General features: G+C 38.4%; 1 protein-coding gene across 1 annotated transcript; it reads left to right on the top strand.

Moving 5' to 3' along the window:
- Positions 1 to 840: 840 nt before the first annotated feature.
- On the top strand, positions 841 to 21,087 carry LOC142150557 (extracellular calcium-sensing receptor-like). The gene is made up of 7 exons (XM_075205756.1): positions 841 to 928; positions 8,396 to 8,642; positions 9,858 to 10,149; positions 11,770 to 12,600; positions 13,032 to 13,214; positions 17,947 to 18,070; positions 20,186 to 21,087. The coding sequence occupies exons 1-7, from the start codon at positions 841 to 843 to the stop codon at positions 21,085 to 21,087; spliced, it is 2,667 nt and encodes an 888-aa protein (XP_075061857.1).
- Positions 21,088 to 27,069: the final 5,982 nt, after the last annotated feature.

Raw genomic sequence — 27,069 nt, 5'->3', positions numbered from 1 at the left:
TTAGTGTCAACAGCCATATTACCTCACCCTTCGAACCTCGAGCGGTAAGAAACTGGGGTGTCCCCTCTTCCTGGCCCTGATTGCTATTGAACTCTTGGCATGCCTGATTCGGGCTTATCTGTGATATGTGGCCTCAGATTGCTCTCTATGCCAATTTCATGCTCCTGTTTATGGGAGACTCGGACGCATCCATCATTGCGTTGCTGCCGCTGGTGGATGAGTTTAGTAGATTCTCTGGCCTGAGGATTAACTGATCCAAATTCAGTATTTTTCACATTTGCAGGGAGACTCCCCTTGGCTCCTGCAACCTCTCATCCGCTGCAATGGGCGTTCAAATGCAAATATCTGGGGATATGGGCTACTATTTTCGGTTGCTGATTATGTACTGCTTAACATTGACCCAGTGAACAGTTATCTTCAGGCCAAGATTTCAATGTGGACGAAACTGCCCCTGTCCATGTTGGGTAGAGTTAATTTAATTAAAATGGTCCTTCAACCCAAATTTTTATACCTACGATATCATGTCCCTGTGTTTCTCCCACGGTGGCTCTTTTCTAAAATTAACAAACATATGTAGTCTCTGGTCTGGTGGGAGAACGGGGTGAGAATCAAGATGACCTCTATATTGCTCCTGTGCTTCGAGAGGTCTGGCCCTTCCAAACGTCAGCGCTTACTATCTTTCTGTGCAGCTGGCACACCTGCATGGGTGGATTGAGGATTCCACGACTTGGTGGGCTTTCTTGAACGTTGAACATGGTTCCTTAAGTGTCCCATACAGATCCTGCTGGGCACCTGGGCTTCTAGGGCCATTCTGCCACTGCTTCGGCAGGCCTTATTAATATGGATCATGATGCAGGAGTCTGGATCCTAGCACACCGGTCTCGGTTAACTCTTCAGCCTCGACCCTCTCCATTCATTTCACCATCAGGTGGGTTCAGTTAAGGCTATTTCTGTGCTTTTTTGCTAATTTTTTTTCCTACTTAACACTGGTGATTTAGGCGGACTAAGGGTGGGATGGGAGACGGATTTAAATGATGCAGACTGGAGCTATATGGTGGAGAGTGCCAGTGTGGCCACCTCTTGTACCAGGTACAGTTAAGTGCAGTCAAGATGGGGACTTCTGGTCAGAGCTGGTGGGGGGAATACAAGACACGGGTATCACTGTCCCAATACTGTTTCCCAGGACCTGTGTGTTTCGGTTGGGATTCGACCTTCTGCTTAATAGGAGTTTGACCAGATATATTACGAATCTTTTCACTTTGGCAAAGGTCATCCTCATTATCAGAACATGGATGGCATGGGAGTGGCACCGCTTTACCAATTGGGTTACCCTGGTTAATGTGGCGGTGAGGCACGAATTATTTACTTACTAGTCCTGTAAAACTAAGCTTAAATACTTTACAGTTTGGTCTAGATGAGCAATATCGAAATATGTAGTATGATCATTGGCAGCCGACTGCTACACAACTTCCCCTAAGTAATGGGTGGCCCTGTGGCACAGCCGGCACTGTTCACCCTGCGTTTGTAGGAGTAACATGTGATTGGTTTGTGTCTGGGGGACACAGGGAGGGAAAATTCAATTCCCCCTGAAGTAGCGCAGCGTTAAACCTATTACTGTCATTATGGTACATTTAACCCAGCCCGTAGCTCAGGGAGCTGGAAGCAAAAAGCCAGCATAGAAACTTCCCTAATAATGTTATTTAAGTGCACTATTACCGTAATAAAACAGTAATGCCCTCAATTCAATTCCCCCAGGGAGTCTTGCTGTCGGGGGTGATGTTTAGCAATCTCACTTCATACTGGCCGCACTCCTACTTGGGCCTGACATATCATCCTATTTAATATGAACACTGGTACTGGGCACTGCCCCATAAATGTGTAACTGTCTCCAATAAGGTTTGGAATTGGTTGCATAAGATCAAGTTGTTAAAATGTTGCACCACAATGAAAAAATCATATTGTGCGATGTTTGCTTTTAGGCTTAGTAGTATTGCTTATTTTTAGAGTTCGCCACTAGAGTGGGTAAAATGTTTAATTTATTTCCTTTTTATGTACTGTATGAAAATTTCTCATTAAAAATATAATTTTTTTTTTTTTTTAAAGTGCCATATCTACCGATATCTCATTACCATAACTTTGTGTGTTGTCATTGGTGAGAGTAGTAAAGACTCACTGTTACTGTACACAGTGATGGCATCCAGTTTGTGTGCTGGACTATAACATTATGATAGCTTCTCAGCTCACAAGTAAGTAGGTACAGTTGTTAGAAAGTGTTTCTGCCAGCAGTAGGTAGAGGTAAATGGTTAAAGGTAAGTGGACTGTTAACATAATAATTTTTTGGATTTGCTAATTCAAGATCTGAATTAGTTTATGTAGATGGTGACAGAGACTCAGGTCATCCCTACAGCCTGGATGCACTTTTTATTGGTAGACGGGTCACACATATAGTTTTTAATATTAGACGAGAAAAGTAAGTAGTAAAAATAATTTATTTTATGTTAATTGTGAGTATTTTGCTTATTCTTTTGGATTTTGTTTACTTGAATGTGTAATCATAATCATTCTACCCACAGCAGGGAAATCACATCTGCACAATTATGTAATTTTTTCCCCGTAAACTATAACGGTCACAGATCTCATTTGTAACCAGACCGCTGAGAATGCTGCAAATTTAACTCATTATGATAATTGAATGTTACTATGAATACCCTGAGCATACAGCAATCTATTTATTGATTCAGATCATTACATATAATTGGAGCTATCTCTATAAAGCTGGGTAGTAGCAGTGAGTACGAAATAGAGAGACTTGGGGTGATGTAAGTATAAGACACCAATTATATTCATCTATGCAGACAACAATGTTACTATGTATCCATCACACATATCATCTATACACACATCACTGTCACTATACATCCATCACACATATCATCTATACACATCACTGTCACTATATATCCATCACACATATCATCTATACACACATCACTGTCACTATACATCCATCACACATATCATCTATACACACATCACTGTCACTATATATCCATCACACATATCATCTATACACACATCACTGTCACTATACATCCATCACACATATAATCTATACACACATCACTGTCACTATATATCCATCACACATATCATCTATACACACATCACTGTCACTATACATCCATCACACATATCATCTATACACACATCACTGTCACTATATATCCATCACACATATCATCTATACACACATCACTGTCACTATACATCCATCACACATATCATCTATACACACATCACTGTCACTATACCTCCATCACACATATCATCTATACACACATCACTGTCACTATACCTCCATCACACATATCATCTATACACACATCACTGACACTATACATCCATCACACATATCATCTATACACACATCACTGTCACTATACATCCATCACACATATTATCTATACACACCTCACTGTCACTATATATCCATCACACATATCATCTATACACACATCACTGTCACTATATATCCATCACACATATCACCTATACACATCACTGTCACTATACATCTATTACACATATTCTCTATACCCACATCATTGTCACTATACATCCATCACACATATCATTTATACACACATCACTGTCACTATACATCCATCACACATATCATCTATACACACATCACTGTCACTATACATCCATCACACATATCATCTATACACATATCACTGTCACTATGCATCCATCACACATATCATCTATACACCCATCACTGTCACTATACCTCCATCACACATATCATCTATACACACATCACTGTCACTATACCTCCATCACACATATCATCTATACACACATCACTGACACTATACATCCATCACACATATCATCTATACACACATCACTGTCACTATACATCCATCACACATATTATCTATACACACCTCACTGTCACTATATATCCATCACACATATCATCTATACACACATCACTGTCACTATATATCCATCACACATATCACCTATACATATCACTGTCACTATACATCTATTACACATATCATCTATACCCACATCATTGTCACTATACATCCATCACACATATCATTTATACACACATCACTGTCACTATACATCCATCACACATATCATCTATACACACATCACTGTCACTATACATCCATCACACATATCATCTATACACATATCACTGTCACTATGCATCCATCACACATATCATCTATACACACATCACTGTCATTATGCATCCATCACACATATCATCTATACACCCATCACTGTCACTATACATCCATCACACATATCATCTATACACAGATCACTGTTATTATACATCCATCACACATATCATCTATACATACATCACTGTCACTATACATCCATTACACATATCATCTATACACACATCACTGTCACTATACATCCATCACACATATCATCTATACACACATCACTGTTACTATATATCCATCACACATATCATCTATACATACATCACTGTCACTATACATCCATCACACATATCATCTATACACACATCACTGTCACTATACATCCATCACACATATCATCTATACATACATCACTGTCACTATACATCCATCACACATATCATCTATACACAGATCACTGTCACTATGCATCCATCACACATATCATCTATACACACATCACTGTCACTATACATCCATCACACATATCATCTATACACAGATCACTGTCATTATGCATCCATCACACATATCATCTATACACCCATCACTGTCACTATACATCCATCACACATATCATCTATACACAGATCACTGTCACTATGCATCCATCACACATATCATCTATACACACATCACTGTCACTATACATCCATCACACATATCATCTATACACAGATCACTGTCACTATGCATCCATCACACATATCATCTATACACACATCACTGTCACTATACATCCATCACACATATCATCTATACACACATCACTGGCACTATACATCCATCACACATATCATCTATACACACATCACTGTCACTATACATCCATCACACATATCATCTATACACACATCACTGTCACTATACATCCATCACACATATCATCTATACACACATCACTGTTATTATACATCCATCACACATATCATCTATACATACATCACTGTCACTATACATCCATTACACATATCATCTATACACACATCACTGTCACTATACATCCATCACACATATCATCTATACACACATCACTGTTACTATATATCCATCACACATATCATCTATACATACATCACTGTCACTATACATCCATCACACATATCATCTATACACACATCACTGTCACTATACATCCATCACACATATCATCTATACACAGATCACTGTCACTATGCATCCATCACACATATCATCTATACACACATCACTGTCACTATACATCCATCACACATATCATCTATACACAGATCACTGTCATTATGCATCCATCACACATATCATCTATACACCCATCACTGTCACTATACATCCATCACACATATCATCTATACACAGATCACTGTCACTATGCATCCATCACACATATCATCTATACACACATCACTGTCACTATACATCCATCACACATATCATCTATACACAGATCACTGTCACTATGCATCCATCACACATATCATCTATACACACATCACTGTCACTATATATCCATCATACATATCATCTATACACACATCACTGTCACTATATATCCATCATACATATCATCTATACACACATCACTGTCACTATACATCCATCACACATATCATCTATACACACATCACTGTCACTATATATCCATCACACATATCATCTATACACACATCACTGTCACTATATATCCATCACACATATCATCTATACACACATCACTGTCACTATATATCCATCATACATATCATCTATACACACATCACTGTCACTATATATCCATCATACATATCATCTATACACACATCACTGTCACTATATATCCATCACACATATCATCTATACACACATCACCATTACTATACATCCATCACACATATCATCTATACATACATCACTGTCACTATACATCCATCACACATATCATCTATACACACATCACTGTCACTATACATCCATCACACATATCATCTATACACCCATCACTGTCACTATACATCCATCACACATATCATCTATACACAGATCACTGTCACTATGCATCCATCACACATATTATCTATACACACATCACTGTCACTATACATCCATCACACATATCATCTATACACAGATCACTGTCACTATGCATCCATCACACATATCATCTATACACACATCACTGTCACTATATATCCATCATACATATCATCTATACACACATCACTGTCACTATATATCCATCATACATATCATCTATACACACATCACTGTCACTATACATCCATCACACATATCATCTATACACACATCACTGTCACTATATATCCATCACACATATCATCTATACACACATCACTGTCACTATATATCCATCACACATATCATCTATACACACATCACTGTCACTATATATCCATCATACATATCATCTATACACACATCACTGTCACTATATATCCATCATACATATCATCTATACACACATCACTGTCACTATATATCCATCATACATATCATCTATACACACATCACTGTCACTATATATCCATCACACATATCATCTATACACACATCACCATTACTATACATCCATCACACATATCATCTATACATACATCACTGTCACTATACATCCATCACACATATCATCTATACACACATCACTGTCACTATACATCCATCACACATATCATCTATACACACATCACCATTACTATACATCCATCACACATATCATCTATACACACATCACTGTCACTATACATCCATCACACATATCATCTATACACATCACTGTCACTATACATCCATCACACATATCATCTATACATACATCACTGTCACTACACCTCCATCACACATATCATCTATACACACATCACTGTCACTATATATCCATCACACATATCATCTATACACACATCACCATTACTATACATCCATCACACATATCATCTATACATACATCACTGTCACTATACATCCATCACACATATCATCTATACACACATCACTGTCACTATACATCCATCACACATATCATCTATACACACATCACCATTACTATACATCCATCACACATATCATCTATACACACATCACTGTCACTATACATCCATCACACATATCATCTATACACATCACTGTCACTATACATCCATCACACATATCATCTATACATACATCACTGTCACTACACCTCCATCACACATATCATCTATACACACATCACTGTCACTATACATCCATCACACATATCATCTATACGTACATCACTGTCACTATATATCCATCACACATATCATCTATATACACATCACTGTCACTATACATCCATCACACATATCTTCTATACACACATCACTGTCACTATATATCCATCACACATATCATCTATACATACATCACTGTCACTATATATCCATCACACATATCATCTATACACACATCACTGTCACTATACATCCATCACACATATCATCTATACGTACATCACTGTCACTATATATCCATCACACATATCATCTATATACACATCACTGTCACTATACATCCATCACACACATATCATCTATACACATCCCTGTCATTATATATTCATCACCCCCTCATCCATATAAACATCACTGGCACTAATCCTCCATTATATACTCTCATCCATACACATCACTATCTCTATATATTTGTCATCCATGGCCATCAATACACACATTTTTGTAAATAAAACTCTTTCATATACCCTACGCTCAACAATGGACACATCAATGTCACTGCACCTTCATCAAACACTCTCATCCCTACACATCTCTCTGCCACTACACCTCCAGCACACATCCCCATCCCTACACATCTCTATACCACTACACCTCCAGCACACATCCCTATCCCTACACATCTCTCTGCCACTACACCTCCAGCACACATCCCCATCCCTACACATCTCTATACCACTACACCTCCAGCACACATCCCTATCCCTACACATCTCTCTGCCACTACACCTCCAGCACACATCCCCATCCCTATACATCTCTATACCACTACACCTCCAGCACACATCCCCATCCCTACACATCTCTATACCACTACACCTCCAGCACACATCCCCATCCCTATACATCTCTATACCACTACACCTCCAGCACACATCCCCATTCACATATAGAATATGAGCAGTAATACTTTTTTTCTGTTTACAGATTATCTACTGGCTAATCCAGACACTATGAGCTGTACATCTACTGTGTGTTTCAATGTCATCTTTTTCCACCTTATTCTAATTGTCTGCTCCATGGATCAGAGATGCAGATTGTCACCTCTGTCAGTGATGGAGGGGATAACACAACCTGGAGATATCATGATAGGAGTCTTATTAGGAATTCACATTGACAAAATCTACCAAAAACTTACATTCAATGTGAGACCACCCAAGACCTTGTGTACATTGTAAGTAACTTTTATTATATAGCTGATGTTATTTTAGTGTCTGATGTATATCACACTATGTACATAAGCTGCAGCTTAGTTAGTTAGTCCTGTACTGTATCAAAATACTGGTGCCATCTGTTTCTAAGATCTCGTAAAATTTCTGCAACCCAGATAAATCATCGCTTCTGGTTATATAAATTCTGTAGCTGGTCTTCTGCATCTTCAGCATTTTGAATTTAGCTGTTTGACTACCACATTATCCTACCAAGAGTTAATATCACTACAGTCACAACATTATATGTCCCTGTTGGTTTGTCATGGTTTCATGAAAGGAGAAATCTCTCTCTGTACTCTCCAGTCTCTTTCATTTGCATTATACAAATTGTGAGTTTTGTCATTCAGTTCAGGCACTCATTCAAACGCCTTTAGTTCAGTCTAATAATACAAAGATAAATGGTTCTAATTACTGCAACACCTTATACAAAATGCATCTGTTAGCAAAATCTGAAACATTTATATTTGTTGGCTTTAAGCAAAGATTGCACTTTATGGCTGTAATATGTTTAATGCCAGCTTAAGATAGTACTTCTGTTATTAGCTATCTATTTTAAACATGATTGATTGGTTTTATAAATTAATAATAAATAATAATAAAAATTGTTAATTAGAACATTTTCCAGTCTAATAATGAAAAAAACTTTTTTTTTTCAGTTTAATAGGTGCACTTTGGACAATGTAATAAATACGTTCAAATACATAAACGTTACACATGTAATAAACACAGTCCTAATTTCCGCTCACTCTCATGATTAATTGATGCCATAAATAGAGAGAAGATGAGCAGTATTTTGAGTAAAAAATAGAAAACTTTAAAATAATGAAGAGCATTGTCCGAGATTCAAAGTAGGATGGGCTTTATGGTGACAATTTTACTGTTTGCACCCTGCACAATTTCTAGGGGCACGAAAACACTAAAAAAATAGCGTGGAATATCACTCTTTTATGGAGGTATTTTCAATACCCAGCAAGTGGACACTAGGTGGACAATGGCCCTCATGCAGGTTGAGAAGATGAATAGCATTACCAGTCACAATTTACTCCCTAAAATTAAATAGTCTTTGAGTATCATTCTCATTTTTGCTAGCAAATACCGTTAAAACTATTTAATGTAATGTTAGCAAAAATTAAGGAACAAACGAAAATGCCTCATATAATCATTTATCTATCCTAAAGGTTCAGTTTGGACTTCTACCAACAGATTCTGTCTCTGATATACACCATTGAAGAGATCAACAGGGATCCCAATATGCTCTCAAATATAACATTAGGGTTCCAGATGTACGACACATGCATTATACCCCATTATGAACTACAAGGAGCTTTACAATTCCTAACAGAGACCACCACACTCACCTCCAACAGCCGGTGTAACACTAGACCATCTTTCAGTGCAGTTATTGGATCCACAGTTTCCGCAAACTCAATCATCTTGGCTCATGTTTTGGGGGTTTTCAGATACCCACAGGTAAAATGTTTATTTATTTTTAATAACCATCAAGTGATTACTATTATCAAAAACCCATCATGAATAACCATATACTCATGTAAATATGATCAATGGACAAAAGAAATGTTATCAATGCAGAAAAATAATACTTTGCATTGGTTACATTTCTGGCCTCTGTTCCTGGGATTCTTGATAGATGTGATTTTGAATTACAGTCAATTATTTTATGGACAGATAGTCATTCTCAGCATAGAGCCATTGGTATCCAAAGCTGCTCCACTTGAATAATTTTCTTAAAGGGCAATTCCATCAAGAACTGAATATTACATTTGGGTGGAATACCTAAGAGTCAACCTGGTACCAATAGGTCACTTTCCTAGGGTCTAGCATTCAGGCTATGTTTTGGGTCTTCTGAGATCTTCCATACACCTGCTGAAGCAGCATTCATTTCTTCTACATTTAAATCGATGTAAGATCTACTATGATTTAATGTACCCTAAATCCTACAGGCTCCTCTTCAATGTTTAGATAGGATAAATAGGCGATAACATTGAAAAACAAGAAAATAAACAGCACATAATCAGACCTGAGACCACCTAGTAGTCTACTTGTGATATCTTCAGGCTCTTAATGGGTAAAGCTTCTGACACCTACAGTATACCCTCTACTCACAACAAATATGATAGCCTTCTATTTTATTACTAACTTATTTAATTTAAAATATTGCCCCTCTTCTCCACTATAACAAAGATGGAGGCACATTGATTAGAAGCTTCAGCAGCTAATAAATCTGGGAGGTTTTCTGTGATATTGAGGATACTCTGTTCTCCTGCTCTCTCTGGAGCACTTGAGGAAACCTTGGTTTCCTATGAATGTGTTACTTCAGTGAAAACAGATACTGCCTACAGGAAAGTTTATCCAAGTTGGTTTTCTATTTCACATATTAGGGTTGGTTGTAATTGTCACATACAGGTTTTTTTCCCACAATTCCACAGTGTTTTGTCAAAATTTTCAACAAAAAAGCTGCATTTAACATATTGTAACATTGCATATTTTGTTATCTGGTTATTTTCTGTGCAGTCAATGCTTTAAAGTGACCTAACCAATAAGTAAAATGGCAAAAAGCAGATTAAGCACTTTCGAATAGAATATAGGGGTTGTTGCAGAGCAATCCTATGATTCCACAGTGCTTTAAAAGGTGGCAAAATTGCTAGTTCGAAACAAACATGATTCATATGTAATTCTTTAACCAGGTGTTTCTAACTATTCTTATATGTACCTCCAGGTGTACTTAATACAGACTCAAGGGGTTTAAGTTTGTTACATTAGGAACAAACTCATTTTTAATGTGTTAATGAAGACAAAACACATACAAAGTAATTACATTTGGTATATTGTATACATATATATATATATATATATATATATATATATATATATATATATAAGGTTGTGTTTGGTATACAGGTATAGCTATTAGGGGAACATGGAATAAACTTACACATATTAAGTGGCATGCTGAATAAACTGGCACATTTTAAGGGGTTAGTTACTTATTATAATGGTAGTAATAACAAATGTGTTATGATTTGCATTGACATAGTATGACTTATATAATATCACTGTTCTTACTTTCAGATCAGTCCAATTTCAAGTGTTTCTCTACTGAGTAACCAGAAAATGTTTCCATCTTTCTTCAGGGCTGTTCCAAGTGATAAATTGCAGTCTGTGTCGCTGGCTCAGCTTGTTTTGAGCTTTGGTTGGACCTGGATTGGTCTTGTAGCTGCAGACAATGATTATGGTCTTCTGGGAATTCAGCCAATAAAACAAGAGATAATCAAAGCTGGAGCATGTGTAGCTTTTACTGAATATATTCGTCTCGGTCAACCAAATCGCAATGCTCCACAGATAGTCAAAGTTATTAAAGAGTCAACAGCTAAGGTTGTTGTTGTATTCTGCATTGATGTTGATTTTATTCCTGTTGTAAATGAACTGTTGAAACAGAACATCACAGGGAGGATTTTTATTGGAAATGCAGGTTGGGCCAGGTCCATCTTATTATCAACAAGAAATTATTTTCAGGTGTTATCTGGAACTCTTGGTTTAGCTGTTAAAGATTATGTGGTCCCAGGTTTAAGTCAGTTCCTCAGCAAGATACATCCTTCTAAGTCTATGGGGGAGAACTGGGTGAACTTGTATTGGGAGAAAGTATTCACTTGCAAATTTCATTATGGGAAAAACCTTACTGGTTCCTTGCAGACCCCAGTAAAAGAATGCACAGGAGAGGAAAGTTTAGATAATGTTAAGAACAGCTCCACCTACATCACCAGCTTAAGATATTGTTATTATACATATTTGTCTGTAAATGTTTTGGCTAAAGCTTTGGAAGACCTGAAAAGTTGCAAGGAGGGTGAAGGACCATTCTCTTTTAGAACCTGTGCAGACATTTGGAATTTCAAACCTTGGCAGGTAATATAATGCCTAAATATAGCAGTAGAATATAAATGCGATGCCTAATAATGAAGTCCTAAACCTGTCCCAACATGACTCTTATACTAAATTACCCCTAAAAGTAATTTGTCATCGTTGCAATGACAGATGATACTTAAAGATGATACTTAAAGAGCAGAACATTTTTAAATAGATCCCTAAGATCCCTTAGATCCCTTATATAAACGTATATAATAGTTGTATAAAAATGAAACAACAAAGCTAATTTCATTCTATAAAATATTCTTAATAATTGGATCCTAGTATCTCATTTACTTGAAACAAATAAAATGTGAAACCACTTTTTCCTTTGTTTCTATGGCAATGTGATTGTGCACTTTATGTTATCTTCTTATTTAGATTACTATTACTGTCAACAAATGATCTTCTTCTTCTCCCTCTCTTCACAGCTCACGCACTATATTAGGAAAGTCATATTCACACCAGTAGTCTATAGCATTGTGAACTGGCAACTGAGTCCAGAAGGGACTGTGGAGCAATTTCAGATTGGCAATTATAGTCCTACAGCAATTCCTGATCAAGCTCTGACCATCAACTCAAGTCTATTGCTGTGGCCTATGGCAGTTCAACAGGTGAGATGTCAAATGAAACTCCTGTCCATCTGTGCAGAAATATTCTTAATTATATAAAAACACTGTATGGTTATGTCTGTGCAGATTATAGAAAGCAGCCACCTATTAGCCTACATACATTCTACCCAAGTATGCAAAAACATGAAACATACACAATATGGAAAATAGGTATGGCCGTAACAAAGCAAATTAATGGACCTTAGTGTGACTGTATCACAATATATAGTCCATAAGTCCCGGACTCAATAATAATAATCTCCTTAGGAGTAATAGTAAAAAATATTGAATGTTGAAACATCGAGGTGCATAAAATGCAACGTTCTCTCCCTCCTCCAAATGTTCAATTTCAGAGGAATATACCAGCAGATTTTTTTCCATGAAGTTTCATATATAGAAAAGAAATAATAAACAAAAACACATCATAGAGTAATCTATTGAGTAAGAATGGAACTCCAGATACCGGTAAGTATCAATGTATGTAGTCTTATGGTTACTAAAACACCACGTGAATTGCAAACACTCACTTAGGGTACACACTTCAAAAATTTCAGAAAGTTGCCGTATTCACTTTAGGGACACTCTGGAGCACCTCTAATGTTATATTGCGTTTATCCTCTTGATATGCAACCTTGTAATAGGTGCCAGAAAAGAAAAACAAATGCCAACGATGGTCCATTATCCCAGTAAAAATATTTTCATTGAGTATCGGAGCTTGTACACTGTATATGCTGTTTCTGCGGCGTCTGTCTTTTTTTTTTTTTTTAACCAAGCGTGTTCCGGGGCCGCTGCTGGACTGAAGATAAGAAGACTGCAATCAACAAGAGGGACCTCCTGGCCAGAAGAGCCAAAGATTTTTACAAGCATGGACTTTTGTAATACAAATTTATTTATGGACTTTACAAGCAGTGACTTTGGATTTACAAATTTATTTGGACATGGTTGTCAAGTTGTAAAAGCTTCTGACCAAAGAAGAAGAATTCAGATTGGTGAGTATTTTGGGGTTTTCTTATTTTCAATAAATTTATGTGGTATTAATGAGGGTGTGTATTGTATTTATTGGGGTTTTATTATTTTTATTAAAATGTGGTAAAAATCAGGGAGTTGTGGTTTATTTAACATTTGGTTTTGTGGAAATACAGGTCTCAGCCAGCCCTGTTTTTCAGGGCATGTTGAAACTTGTGGTTCTCCAAGTGCTAGCTTTCCCTGGCCGCCATGGGTATGCTGGTGCTTGTAGATATACAAGCATCAGCATGCCCACATTGTTTATGGCTGCCTGGGCTGACTGGGACTTGCAGTTTTTTTTTACTAAATTTTTGTCATTATTACCCTAAACCCACCACCCAGGGCTGTAGGAAGAGCCCTAGTGCTTTCATTATTGTTGTCATTATGGCAGGGGGACCCCTGCTGTGTGTCTTCCTGCTATAGTAGCACCAACCCCAGCTGGATTGCCTAGTACTGGTTATGTGAAAATCGGGGGGACCCCACGCAAATTTTTCCCCGATTTTCACGCAACCAGCAGTAGGCTGGCAGCACTAGGGTTAATAGTGGCCAGACAGGGGGACCCCACGCTTTTTAAAAAATCTTTTATCTATTTTTAAACTATGGACAGCCGCCAGACCTCCGGCTCTTTAGACAGACAGTATAACTGTGATGTATTTACTCATCTCACAGCTAGGACTCACAGGGAGAGTTAGCTAAACAAGGGAGTGATTGACATTGCAGCAAATTGCCAGAGCTGACCAGCGATTTTGAAGTTCGGTGTACAAATCGCAGTTTAATACATCTGGCGGCTTCGGGACTAAAATTGCGGGTTATCACCGTCGATTTGACGCGATTTTAAATCGTTGAAAAAATCGGACCTTGATACATTTACCCCCAGGAGTGAATCATGCATAAAAGTAGAGAAGTCGAGAAACACATACAAGGCGCAAAATGCAGATACACAAATATACAGTATATGGAACTCCATACAGATATATACATCACATACAGAGATACATATGTTGATATGAGACTTATTACAGATAAACATATACCATATATGATATCATTGAGATACAGATATACACATATTAATAAACACACAGAGAGATTAGACTATCATCACTCATATAAATACACATTCACTCAGAAGATCCATATACAAGGAAAGGGAGATGGGGACAGTGAGACATATGACCATGTTTTAGTATTCTTTATACGTTCTATGAGGTCTTTGCTCTGTTAGGTTAATAGTCTCTTTATTTTCTCTTGCTTTTGAAAAGTCCAGGAGGATCCCAGTTATTTTGTGTCATGACAAGACCAACCTGGGTAAGGAGAACACGTGGGTGTGAAAGGGATAATCAAAGCAAAACCACTTAATATCTCAAAAATTAAAACAACTCTAAAATTGCATATCACATTCACTATTAAACACCCAGTCCTGCCACCAATAAGATTTAGTACAAGAGCTGACACTCTTAGGAAGTCTTCAGTTACTCCCTGAGTGTCTTTTGTTTGTCCAAGCTAAGTAACGTAATATCAGGAGATTTTCTGGTACGCTGTTCTTTTTTTTCCAACTGTTATATTGAGTTCTATAAATGGTATAACTTTTTTTCTAGAACATAGCAAAGATTTGTTATTCATTCCAATAAATATGGTGTGAGTTTAATGGTAACAAAAGATTATTTACCTGATCTCTGATGGTTCAATCCCAACAGCTGGTAGGCTCCAAGTGCATGTTCTAGGCTGAGCAATCACCAAGAACTGCATGTCCCCCAATGCTTGACCAAGTAGAGAGCCAAGGATTAATCCGGTAAACTAAGGATTATTCCGGTAAACATAATCCACAATCACACAGGGTCAGTACACAGTGAGGCAATATATAATAAGCAAGGTTCCAAGGGTTAATCTAATAAGCGTAGTCAAGTAGTCAGAAGAGAAGGTCAGTGCACAAGTTATCAGAAGCAAGCAAGTTAACAGGGAGCAAGGAGAAGGAAACTGGGAATAAACAATTACGTAGCAATTGCTGTATTGAGGAGAAGTCCCATTAATAGTACAGGCTAGGTGCTGCTAGTCCAGAAGTCTACACATGCACATGATTCCAGGAAGCATTATCCAGGGACCCGTATAAGTAAAAGCAATGTCTTTCACTTAGATGTTGGACAACAGTTGCAAGGCAGCGAAAATAGCACAGATGGGAAAGCCATGAGCAAATGCTTGACTGAACAGGAAAGGTACGGCATACCGGGGAAACATAGGAAACATGATTATGTTTTATTGATTTCTTGGAAAGATACATTATCACAATAGATTCATTATGGGGCAGGTATCTGTTGTTGACACATCTCTAAGTATTGTTACAATGTATCTCTGCCTATAAGCAATATGCCTGCCCTGATAGGTACCACAACTATTGTACTTTTTAGCTGTGGGTTGTGCAAGTATAGTTGACTGGCAATATGTGGCCTCAGGTCTATATATATAAATATATATATATATATATATATATATATATATTTATATATCTACTGTATTTCAGCTGTGTACAGTCCTGTACTGTTCCAAGGTACCATCTGTAAGCAGTAGGTGCTCTCCTATACTTACCTATCACACTAAGATCTCTTAATGCTCCTGCATCCAGTTATATCAGTGTTTCTATATATATATATATATATATATATATATATATATATATATATATCAACATATTTTCACCCCTACATACACAGAGTATTTTCACTTGTCATCTAAAACAGCTTATATCTTTGGCAGGGACCATGATCCCATTAATTTAAAATGTTCCTAATGATCCTATTTAGCATATTGTAATGACATTTTGTTTGATGCTTGATAGTAAATGTAGCGTATTGTTGTGTCTGTCTATTGCATAGTACACATGCAGCCTTGATGGGCCAATTCAATCCATAGAGTCCTGTGTGCAATCCTGTCTGCCAGTATATATGTCCACTTCTGTCTCTGTCTTTTATATGAATGCACAGCTCTTGGGTGAATCAAGTAGAGTGTGGAGGATGTTCATAAAATGCTCAGCAAACAATAGTTCCCATATGACCCTAAAATGTTTTTGTTAAATAAACTGTTGTTGTGCATACATGAATTAGAATGTAACTAGAATGTTTATAGAGCTTCTGTTATTATTATTATTATTATTATTATTATTATTATTATTATTATCATTTATTTGTTAGCCGCCACAAGGTATCCGCAGCGCCGCACACAGTACTAACAGTAGACTATACAGGGTGAAACCATACAGAACAATGAACATAAAGTACCAATACTTCAGAAACTCCAGCTAGTCATATGCAGTAAAGACGGAGCGGAAGAACAGGTATGGAGACAGGAGGGGAGGGGGCCCTGCTCATACGAGCTTACATCCTAAGGGAGGGTAAACAGACCAGGCACAAGAGGAGCCAGTTGAGGCAAGAGGAGAGAAGGGAGGACGAGCTAAAGGGAGGAGATGGGAGTTAAGTAGATGGTTGGTAGGGTTTGAGGAAGAGGTGAGTTTTGAGTGCACGTTTGAAGGAGCACAGAGTAGGAGAGAGACGGATGGAACTGTTATTAATAGTAAAGTTAACAATGTTACCATAACCGAACAGATGGCACAAATGATTAATCTACACTGCTAATTATTTTTTATTGTTTGTTTCTTCTAGACCTGTACAGTAAAATGCCTTTAAAAAAAGCAACAGAAAAATATCAATAATATAATAATATGACATATTACCCCCAGGTCCCTCTCTCAGTCTGCAGTGAGAGTTGTCCTCCAGGATTCAGGAAAGCTGCTAGAACAGGAAAACCTGTCTGCTGCTTTGATTGTGTCCAATGTCTACAAGGAGAAATATCTAACCAGACAGGCAAGTCAAGGACGTTCTTATGTACCCAGAGGAAGTGTTCTAAGTGGCGTTTTATATTGTGGTATGCCATACCAAAAACTGCTCCTGCTGTCTTCATTGTAAAACTATCAAATTCCATTCACTTACATTACCATTGCATTATTCATAATAGTATTAGTAATAATCCTCTCCATTCACACTCCTGCCCGCTCCCTGCGCTCGGCCAATGATCGCCACCTCTCCTCCACACTGATCACCTCTTCCCACTCTCGAATCCAAGACTTCTCCCATGCTGCCCCCCCTTCACTGGAACGACCTCCCTCGCTCCATCCGTCTCTCTCCCAATCTGTGCTCCTTCAAACGGGCACTTAAAACTCACCTGTTCCTTAAGGCCTACCAACCATCCATTTAACCTCTCATCTCTTCTGCTCATCCTCCCTTGACCCCTCTTCTCTCTCCCCTTTGATTCACTGGCTCCCTTTCGTGCCTGACTTTGTTTACCCTCCCTTAGGATGTTAGCTCGAATGAGCAGGGCCCTCTTCCCTCCAGTCTCCATACCTGTTCTTCTGCTCCGTCTCTACAGTATCTGCCCTCCCGGAGTTTCTGAAGTACTGGTACTGTGTGTTTATTGTTCTGTACTGTTCTGTCCTGTATAGTCTACTATATAGTCTACTGTTTGTACTGTGTGCGGCGCTGCGGAAACCTTGTGGCGCCCTACAAATAAACAATGATAATAATAATAATAGTAAATACTTCATAATTTCCATACCGCCCCCTCTAAATTTCTTATTATTATCCAAGAGATAGCAGAGACATTGGAACTGAAGCGTAAATCTGCAGGCGACAGTAGGCCAGCAAAAGACTACTATTATCAACTATAAAACTGCAGAAGGTGGAAAGCCCTCGGTCTGACACAGCTGTTGTGATTGTGGCTATCGCCCCCAAAGTGAAATGACTCCATCGTTTTGCTGGTTTATATACATTCATCTATTAATTGATGGATTGACTTGCCTGAAAAACATAAATATGATTGCATTTCATCTAAGCAAATCATGTCATACTGTCCATGACAGTTTTGGGAAATGCAGTAAGTCAATTAATATCAGTTCCACTAACACATCTGGCAAGTATATTGTGGCACTTGATGAGCAACATTTTAAAAACTGTTCAATGGATTATTTGCCTCACTCCACATTTGGCTGAATGACTGAACTGTTAGCATCTCAGATTTAGTCATAGACTATAAAATCGGTGAAATTAATAATAATAAATGCAGTACAGTATAGCATTTCACATAGTACAAAGCAATAGTGAACGACAAAGATGGTATTATCTCCGTAGAACACCCTCTTCCACTGTAAAATTGTATCACTATACAAACTAGAAGCAGGAGACTCTCAGTACTGTTAATTTGCATAAAACACAACACATTAGGAGTGTAAATGTTGTAATGTCATAATTTAACATTTTTTGGTCTTGTACAGATTTAATGGGGCCAACAATTGATTTGTGGGACAAGATGGCATGGTTTCAAATACATTTTGCTTAGGATAATGGACAGAGGTGGTTACACCTCAGAGATACATTTCTTATGACTAATTGTCTTAGGACAATACGCACCAATTAATGTTCAAAAAACAATTGCTGTCCAATATTTTAAAATACAGTTGTGTTCCTTATCTTCTCTATATGTCTTATCCTTAGCTACCACCACCCTGTTGTCAGTATTATTAAAGTGTAATCATCCACTTTCAACAAATTAGCTAAGGTCTGTGGCCTTGTGGCAGAGGATATGTATGACGTGGAAATGTCTGGAAAGAACTAACATGGCAGAGGGTAGATAAAGACCTAGCAGGCAAATACCTCTAAGTCTGCTCTTAGCCTGTTTATTATTTAAATGAAACAGGCTCTGAATAAATTTATTTGACTAAAGGAGCCAATTTAAATGTGTACATGGAACAAAAACTATCTGAAGTGAATAGAAAACACTGCACAATGCACCTTTTATACCTTATAGTTTCTGTAGGTGCAGGAAGTTAATATTATAAACTCAGCTCAATTGTTTCCTTTCAATGTCACTCAACACAATAATGACATGTAGATGTGTAATGGTACCATGTATGTTCTATCTTCCAGATTCGATTAACTGCTTAAGGTGTCCTTGGGATCAGTGGCCAAATCCCGAGAAATCTAGATGTCTTCCAAAATCCATGGAGTTTCTGTCTTATGATGATGCATTGGCAGGAATTTTAGCTACAATCAGCATAATATCTTCGATTATTCCTGCTCTTATCTTGAGGCTTTTCATCTTGTATAGACAAACACCTATAGTGAGAGCCAATAATTACTCTCTAAGTTGTCTTCTATTGATGTCACTGTGTCTCTGCTTTTTGTGCTCTTTAGTATTTATAGGTTACCCTCACCATGAGAAATGTCTCCTACGTCAGGTATTATTTGGACTGGCTTTTACCTTGTGCATCTCAAGCATTTTGGCTAAGACTATCATGGTGGTGTTTGCTTTTATGGCCACTAGACCAGGCAGCAATCTAAGGAAATGGACCAGTCCCCAAGTGTCCTACATGATTATTTTTACCTGTTTCCTGCTACAATTCATCTTATCCATCACTTGGTTGTCCACAGCTTCTCCATTCCCACAATATAACACTAATACTAAACCTGATCTCATCATTGCTGAGTGTAATGAGGGATCACCTATTGCATTCTGGACCATGGTAGGTTATCTGTTTCTTCTGGCCACCATTAGTTTCATTCTAGCCTTCCTGGCTCGGAGACTTCCTGACAGGTTTAATGAAGCCCAGTTTATTACTTTCAGCATGCTGGCCTTCCTCAGTGTCTGGGTATCTTATATCCCAGCCTCCCTCAGTGCTCAGGGAAAATACACTGTGGCAATGGAAATCTTTGCCATTTTGGCATCCAGTTGGGCTCTGGTGATCTGTATGTTTCTTCCTAAATGTTTCATCATAGTGTTCAGACCAGACAAGAACTGCCGACATCTCATAACGAAAAATAAAGATTAAAATAATATCAACAGCTGTATACAGAATAGTGCAAATGAAATATTTTACACACAGCAACATAGACAAATGACAAAATATAATTTAACTAATTTATGGTTACTCTCTGGAGATATAAGTTTATCCCAAGAATGTTTAGTAATGATGCCTTATTCTTTACAGTATATCAGATAAATACAAATGTTTATGTTGAAAAATAATATAATTTATTTCTATGTTAAGTAATTAGAGTGGAGACTCAGAGACAACATGTTATTATGAATGACACTATGTGATTTGTTAAGTTTTTAGTTCTATTTTTTCTCTGTGTTTCTTAACAAATATATAAATTGTTGTCATTAATACAGGGAGTTCTTATTAAATTAAACCAGACCACATAGCCAGATGCGGCCTTTGAAGAGTTTTACCTGGAGACAATTGGCTTCTGTAATTTTCTTGGATATTGTACCCATTCTATGCATAGTTACAACCTTATAGTTTACCAGATGGATTATTGGTTAACAGTACTAGGTTTTCCTTGTGGTCATGTACATCAGACTGGAGACTTGTTTTACAAATAGAGGTTTGCCACAAAGGCTGCATCTGTTTTTGTATTATTTAATTATTATCATTATTGTCCTTGATTTTTAAGGCACCACAGTGCTCCAAAGCGCTAGATAGTGGAGAAACCAGGACTTACATAAAACAGGTTAATGGTAGGCAAAATTAATCTGTACATCAACCATACAAAGGTTAGGGAGTGTCCTGCACATTAAACAATTTACAATTTAATGGAAAGGTAACAGCTAAAAGTAGAGGAGTGAGTATGGCTCAGAGTGGAGTGTCAGAGTTGTCTTGGCAGAACTATGGATCCCCGGACTCTGCTGAATATGACTGAGTTCTCTCACGGGCACGGAGTCTAACGGGTAGGTGGTTTTCACCAGAAACCCCCGCAAGAGAATATTGACTTAGTGGCACCTATTCCGCAGGTCGTGGCCCTGTGAGAGAGTATACAGCAGCAGGGGCGGGCTGGCCCGGGGGGCAGGGATGCAGCAGCCCCCCGGGCCGCTCGGTCAGATTGCTATTAGGGCCGGGGGGTAGGCTGGCCGGCCGCCCCCCGGATGCAAAATACTATACTTTCCACTGCGGCCGCATCTGATGACATCAGATGCGGCTGCGTCAGCTCACAGGCGGCTGCATCACATGACAGGGGATGCGGCCGCGTCATCAATGACGCGGCCGCATCCCTTTTCATTTGATGTGGCCGCCTGTGTGCCCACCAGCCACGCCTCTCCCAGCCCGCGCCTGTACATCAGAGAGGTGAGGAGGAGCCAGAAGGAGGTAGGAGACTCACTGGAACAGCGGTGGTTCAATGCTGGATGAGAGCAGGCTGATACCACAGAGGTAACTCGAGATGGCTGCAGAGGAGTCACGGAAACGTGGTAGCTCTGAGAGGCAGCAGAGTGAGAGAACTGAAGCTGATGCGATACAGGTAACTCAAGTGGTGGTAGAGGAGTCACTGGAACAGCAGGGTTAAATGCTGAAGGAGAGCAGGCTGATACCACAGAGGTTACTTGGGACGGCTGCAGAGGAGTCACGGAACAGCGGTAGCTCTGAGAGGCAGCAGAAAGAGAGAACTGTAGCTGACACGATACAGGTAACTCAGGTAATGGTAGAGGAGTCACTGGAACAGCGGGGTTCAATGCTGAAGGAGAGCAGGCTGATACCACACCACGCAGGCCACACAGGAAGACAGGAGCCAGATCCCGGAGCTACAGGAAGTGAGCTTGAAGAACAGTCAATAGGCAGGTGAACACATGAGGTTTAATTAGTGCTCCACGATCCCACGACCATTGAGGGAAGAGAGGAGGTTTTCAAATAGGACTGCAATTCTGCACATGAGCAGATCAGACTGCAAGATGGTGCCTGCTAAGAGACTGATGCCAGGACATGCCGGCATCACCACCTGTGAGGAGAAGGTAAAGGCACAGGTGCCCGCAAGCAGGACCAGAGCGTGACATGGAGTTTGGCCCATTTTTGACCATGTAATAAATGAAAGATTTGGTTAAGTTCTAATAAAGAGATGAATTTTCAGAAAGTGTTTAATGATTGGAAGGCTCTGGGAGAATCTAAATGGGTGTTGCAGGTACTTCTAGAAGTGGGAAGCAGCACTGGATAAGTCTTGTAGGAATGAGTAAGAGATGATTGTAAAAGGTGAGGCAAGACACAATTCACCATATGTACTTAAACTGCTGGAACCAGGATTTTTATGCAGCTCATACATTTTTTAAGCAAAGACCAGGGGGTAAATGTATTAACCTCCGGTTTTGTCAAGTCCCGCGAGTTCGGCGTCTTCGGTGCTTAAATTTAAAGCGGCGCTGCCTTGTAAATGAGAGAAAACCGGAGGTTAATACATTTACCCCCATATCTCATAGACAAAAATAAACTTGTCAGTGCCCATGGAACAGCCCTCGCCTTTTAACACCTTTGCTTTTTGCTACTATATACATTTTACTTATATTTGCATTTCCATTCTGTACAATGTACCATTTCAATTAATCCCACATTGATTTTTTTTTTCTTTATATAGCATAGACCTGATAGACATTTATCTTAGCTATCTACTTATAAATCATTATCTCCTTTTCAACATCTCTCTGGAGGAAAAATAAGTATGGCTGTTAGACACAGCCAAGTCTGCAACACTTATGTTAAAAAAATATATTAATTCTAGAGATGATGAATGTGTTCTGAAGATTTTGACCTATGGAGCATCAATGTACATCAAAGCTTTTATATTAATTCATGAAAGAAAATAAAAAAAATGCATATAGTATATCAAAGTATTTCTTTTTGAATAATGTAATTGATTTAAGAAACTTTCAATACAGCATTTACCCTATAGGCATATCCTAGAAATTACGACGATTGAGATAATGTTTTATTGAAATAAACATATTTTAATATAATCATTTAGTTTGTGTTGTCTACTCAAATTTTCTTAATTGTAAATATACAAACACGATCAAATGAAGTAGTTTCCATAAAGCAGGAAAGACCAAATTTTGGCATGCAAACATTTAGTGCTGCATCCCTGAAATGCAGATGAACCAGACAAGTGAATTTGTGCACCAGGGCACAGAACAATAGCCTCAAATAATCCTAAATATTTCTGGCACAACTACAGGTATATCAAAATACAGTATTAATTCTACATATATCCCTCAGCCAGGTTTAAGCATTGACTACAATTATTATTATTATTATTATTATTATTATTATTATTATTATTATTAGTAGTAGTAGTAGTAGTAGTAGTAGTAGTAGTGGTAGTCAGTGCTTTTCTGTAAGAAACAAGGTGCCGGGACTCACATCACGTATTCATTCACTGTACACACACCCACAAACGTCAGTTGTGTAACAAAACATAACGGTCACCTCCCGCAGTAAGCTCTCAGCACGCGACCACACGACCAATCACAAGCTGAGCAGCGCCACAAACGAGCAGTGCCATCACAACCAGCGCGGACGAAGTGCGCATGCATCGGACTCGACACACATGCAGCACGCATGCACCGTTTTAATGATTTTGCGCCAACCTGCTAAGCTCGACAGGGTGATTCAAGTCCACATGGACTAAACATTACATGTTCAAAAGTTAGTTTTAAAACTGTTGAAAAAAGGTGCCGGAACTCTGTTCTGTGAGTTCTATGACAAAAAAAGCACTGGTGGTAGTAGTAGTAGTAGTAGTAGTGGTAGCAGTAGTAGTAGAAGCTGAATATTGAGGGAAGAGCATGCATAAAAATAAAGACACGCAAGACTTTAATGCTGATGGTAGGTGTAAAATAGTGGTGGCGAGGGCCCTACTCCGGAGATCATACAATCTATTGGTGGTTGGGCACAGCTGAGGAGGAAGTCTGACTCAGTGGGGAGTGTTTAGGACAACATGGTATCTGTGCTCAGTGGGAAGGATGCAGAGATGATTGAATCAGGTGATTATTGAGTAGACGTCAGAAAACAGGTGAGCTTTCATAGAGTGTGGGCTGGGAGTCTGATAGTATATGGTCAGGAATTTTCTGAGTAGGTATTGGCAAAGAAGAAGACTCAAAGATGGAAGTCAGATGTGATTATGAGAGAGGAGAAGTGTAGATCAAAGGCAGATCTGAGAGGGCAAGATGGAGAGTATTTGAAGATGAGACATAAAATGTAAGAAAGGGGGGGTTGTTTCGGGTTTTATAGGTGAGGGTGAGGAATTTTAGTTGGATTCTGAAGGGTATGCCCTGCCAGTGTAATGAGTAACAAAGTGGAGAAGCAGATCTGTCAATTGGGAAGGTCAACTAGAAGCAGGTTGCAGTAGTTGAGGTGGGAGATTACAAGGAAGGGGATTAGAATGTTGGATGTATCTTGAGCAGCACACTCTACTCTATCAGCACATGTGAATAATTTGATTGCAGGCTTTTATGCTAAAAACTGTTATATGATGTTTATAATGATGATAAACCAACTCATGGTTTTGAGTTATAAACTAAAATGACAAACAAAGTAGAAATGACTACTAAAGTTTTCAGGAAAAAAATTAAAAGTGGCTAGTCATTCAAACACATATGTAAATCTTTTATACAGGTGGGCTAATGCGAACTCAGCAAGAAATGTGTCTGTGTCTGACCTTCAGATAAAGTACATATAGTGCTGGAGTAAAAGGTGGACACCTCCAATAGATAATATAGAAGCTTTCTCATAAAAAAAAATCATTATATTGTGCACTTAAAATGTAGTCATAGTAATTAGATATTTATAATAATGTTTTAACACATGATTATTACTGCAATTTCTCTAAATTGCGTTTTCTCACATTAACCTTAATTCACTCACTAGTTATTGAACCACCCCCTATAACTGAGGTTAGATGAATGAGGTTAAATCCATAGGGCAATTAGAGTGTGCATATCATTAAAATTAAAATGAATTAATAAATAATAATTAAATAAGTTACAAGTTATAAAAAATTAATTAATTACAAAATTAATTACAGGTGTAAAGGAGAGCAGGGATGCACTTGTGCAGCAAGGGTTTACTACAGTACTAAACACACCACTGCCTTTGCACTCCCTCCCACCTACAATTATGTTCCCACAGTTTGGCAACCACTGGCCTATGACTCAATTATATTGCAGTGATTGCAGTGCACATGCACATAACATTTTTTTTATATTAACTTAAATATACCTATATTTGCAGAGATTCTCTGCCGTTGGCTAAGATCAAGTGTAGTATATTATTATCTTTCATTTATAAGACGCCACAAAGGGTCCGCTGCTACGTACATGACATATACAGAAAACAGTGACCCATGATACAGAAAGAACAAAAAACACAAAAACAAAAAACACACACAATTAACATGGTAATGCAAATCAAATTATTAATGGGACAATGTGTGAAAGTGATGGTAGAAATCAGTGAGAAGTAGGCCGAAGCTAAGAAAACAGGGCTAGGGAAGCAGGCCAAGAGATACAGAGGGTGATGGAATAGTAGAAAGAGCACACAAGGAAAGAGGGCCATGCTCCTGAGAGCTTAAATCCTAAAGAAAAGGGGAGATACATATAGTGTGGTACTAACTGGGGGAGAGAGCTGGAGAAAGTGGTAGGATCAACTGTGTCAAGATTACGCCTGGTGAGCGGTACCTTGGGGGATGGGGACGGTGAGAGGGGCGGAGACACGCTAAAAGAGAGGAGATGGTGGTACGAGAGAGGAAAAGGTGAATTAATGAGGTCAGAGACAGTACCGAGGTGTGAAAAAAACAGATCAAGGGATTGGCCACATCGGTGTGAGAGAGAGGAGGTCCATTGAGAGAGACCAAGGGAAGAGGAGAGGGAGAGAATTTTGGAGGCAGCAGAGTCTGAGGGATTGTCTATAGGGATATTAAAGTCCCCCAAGATGAGGGAGGGAAGGTCAGAGGAAAGAAAGTGAGGGAGCCAGGTGGCAAAGTGATCAAGGAATTGGGAG

Source organism: Mixophyes fleayi, chromosome 4 (assembly GCF_038048845.1).
Source record: "Mixophyes fleayi isolate aMixFle1 chromosome 4, aMixFle1.hap1, whole genome shotgun sequence".
In the NCBI taxonomy this organism is placed as follows: domain Eukaryota; kingdom Metazoa; phylum Chordata; class Amphibia; order Anura; family Limnodynastidae; genus Mixophyes; species Mixophyes fleayi.
The sequence above is the reverse complement of the archived record's forward strand: the minus strand, read 5'-3'. Positions and strand labels throughout refer to the sequence as shown.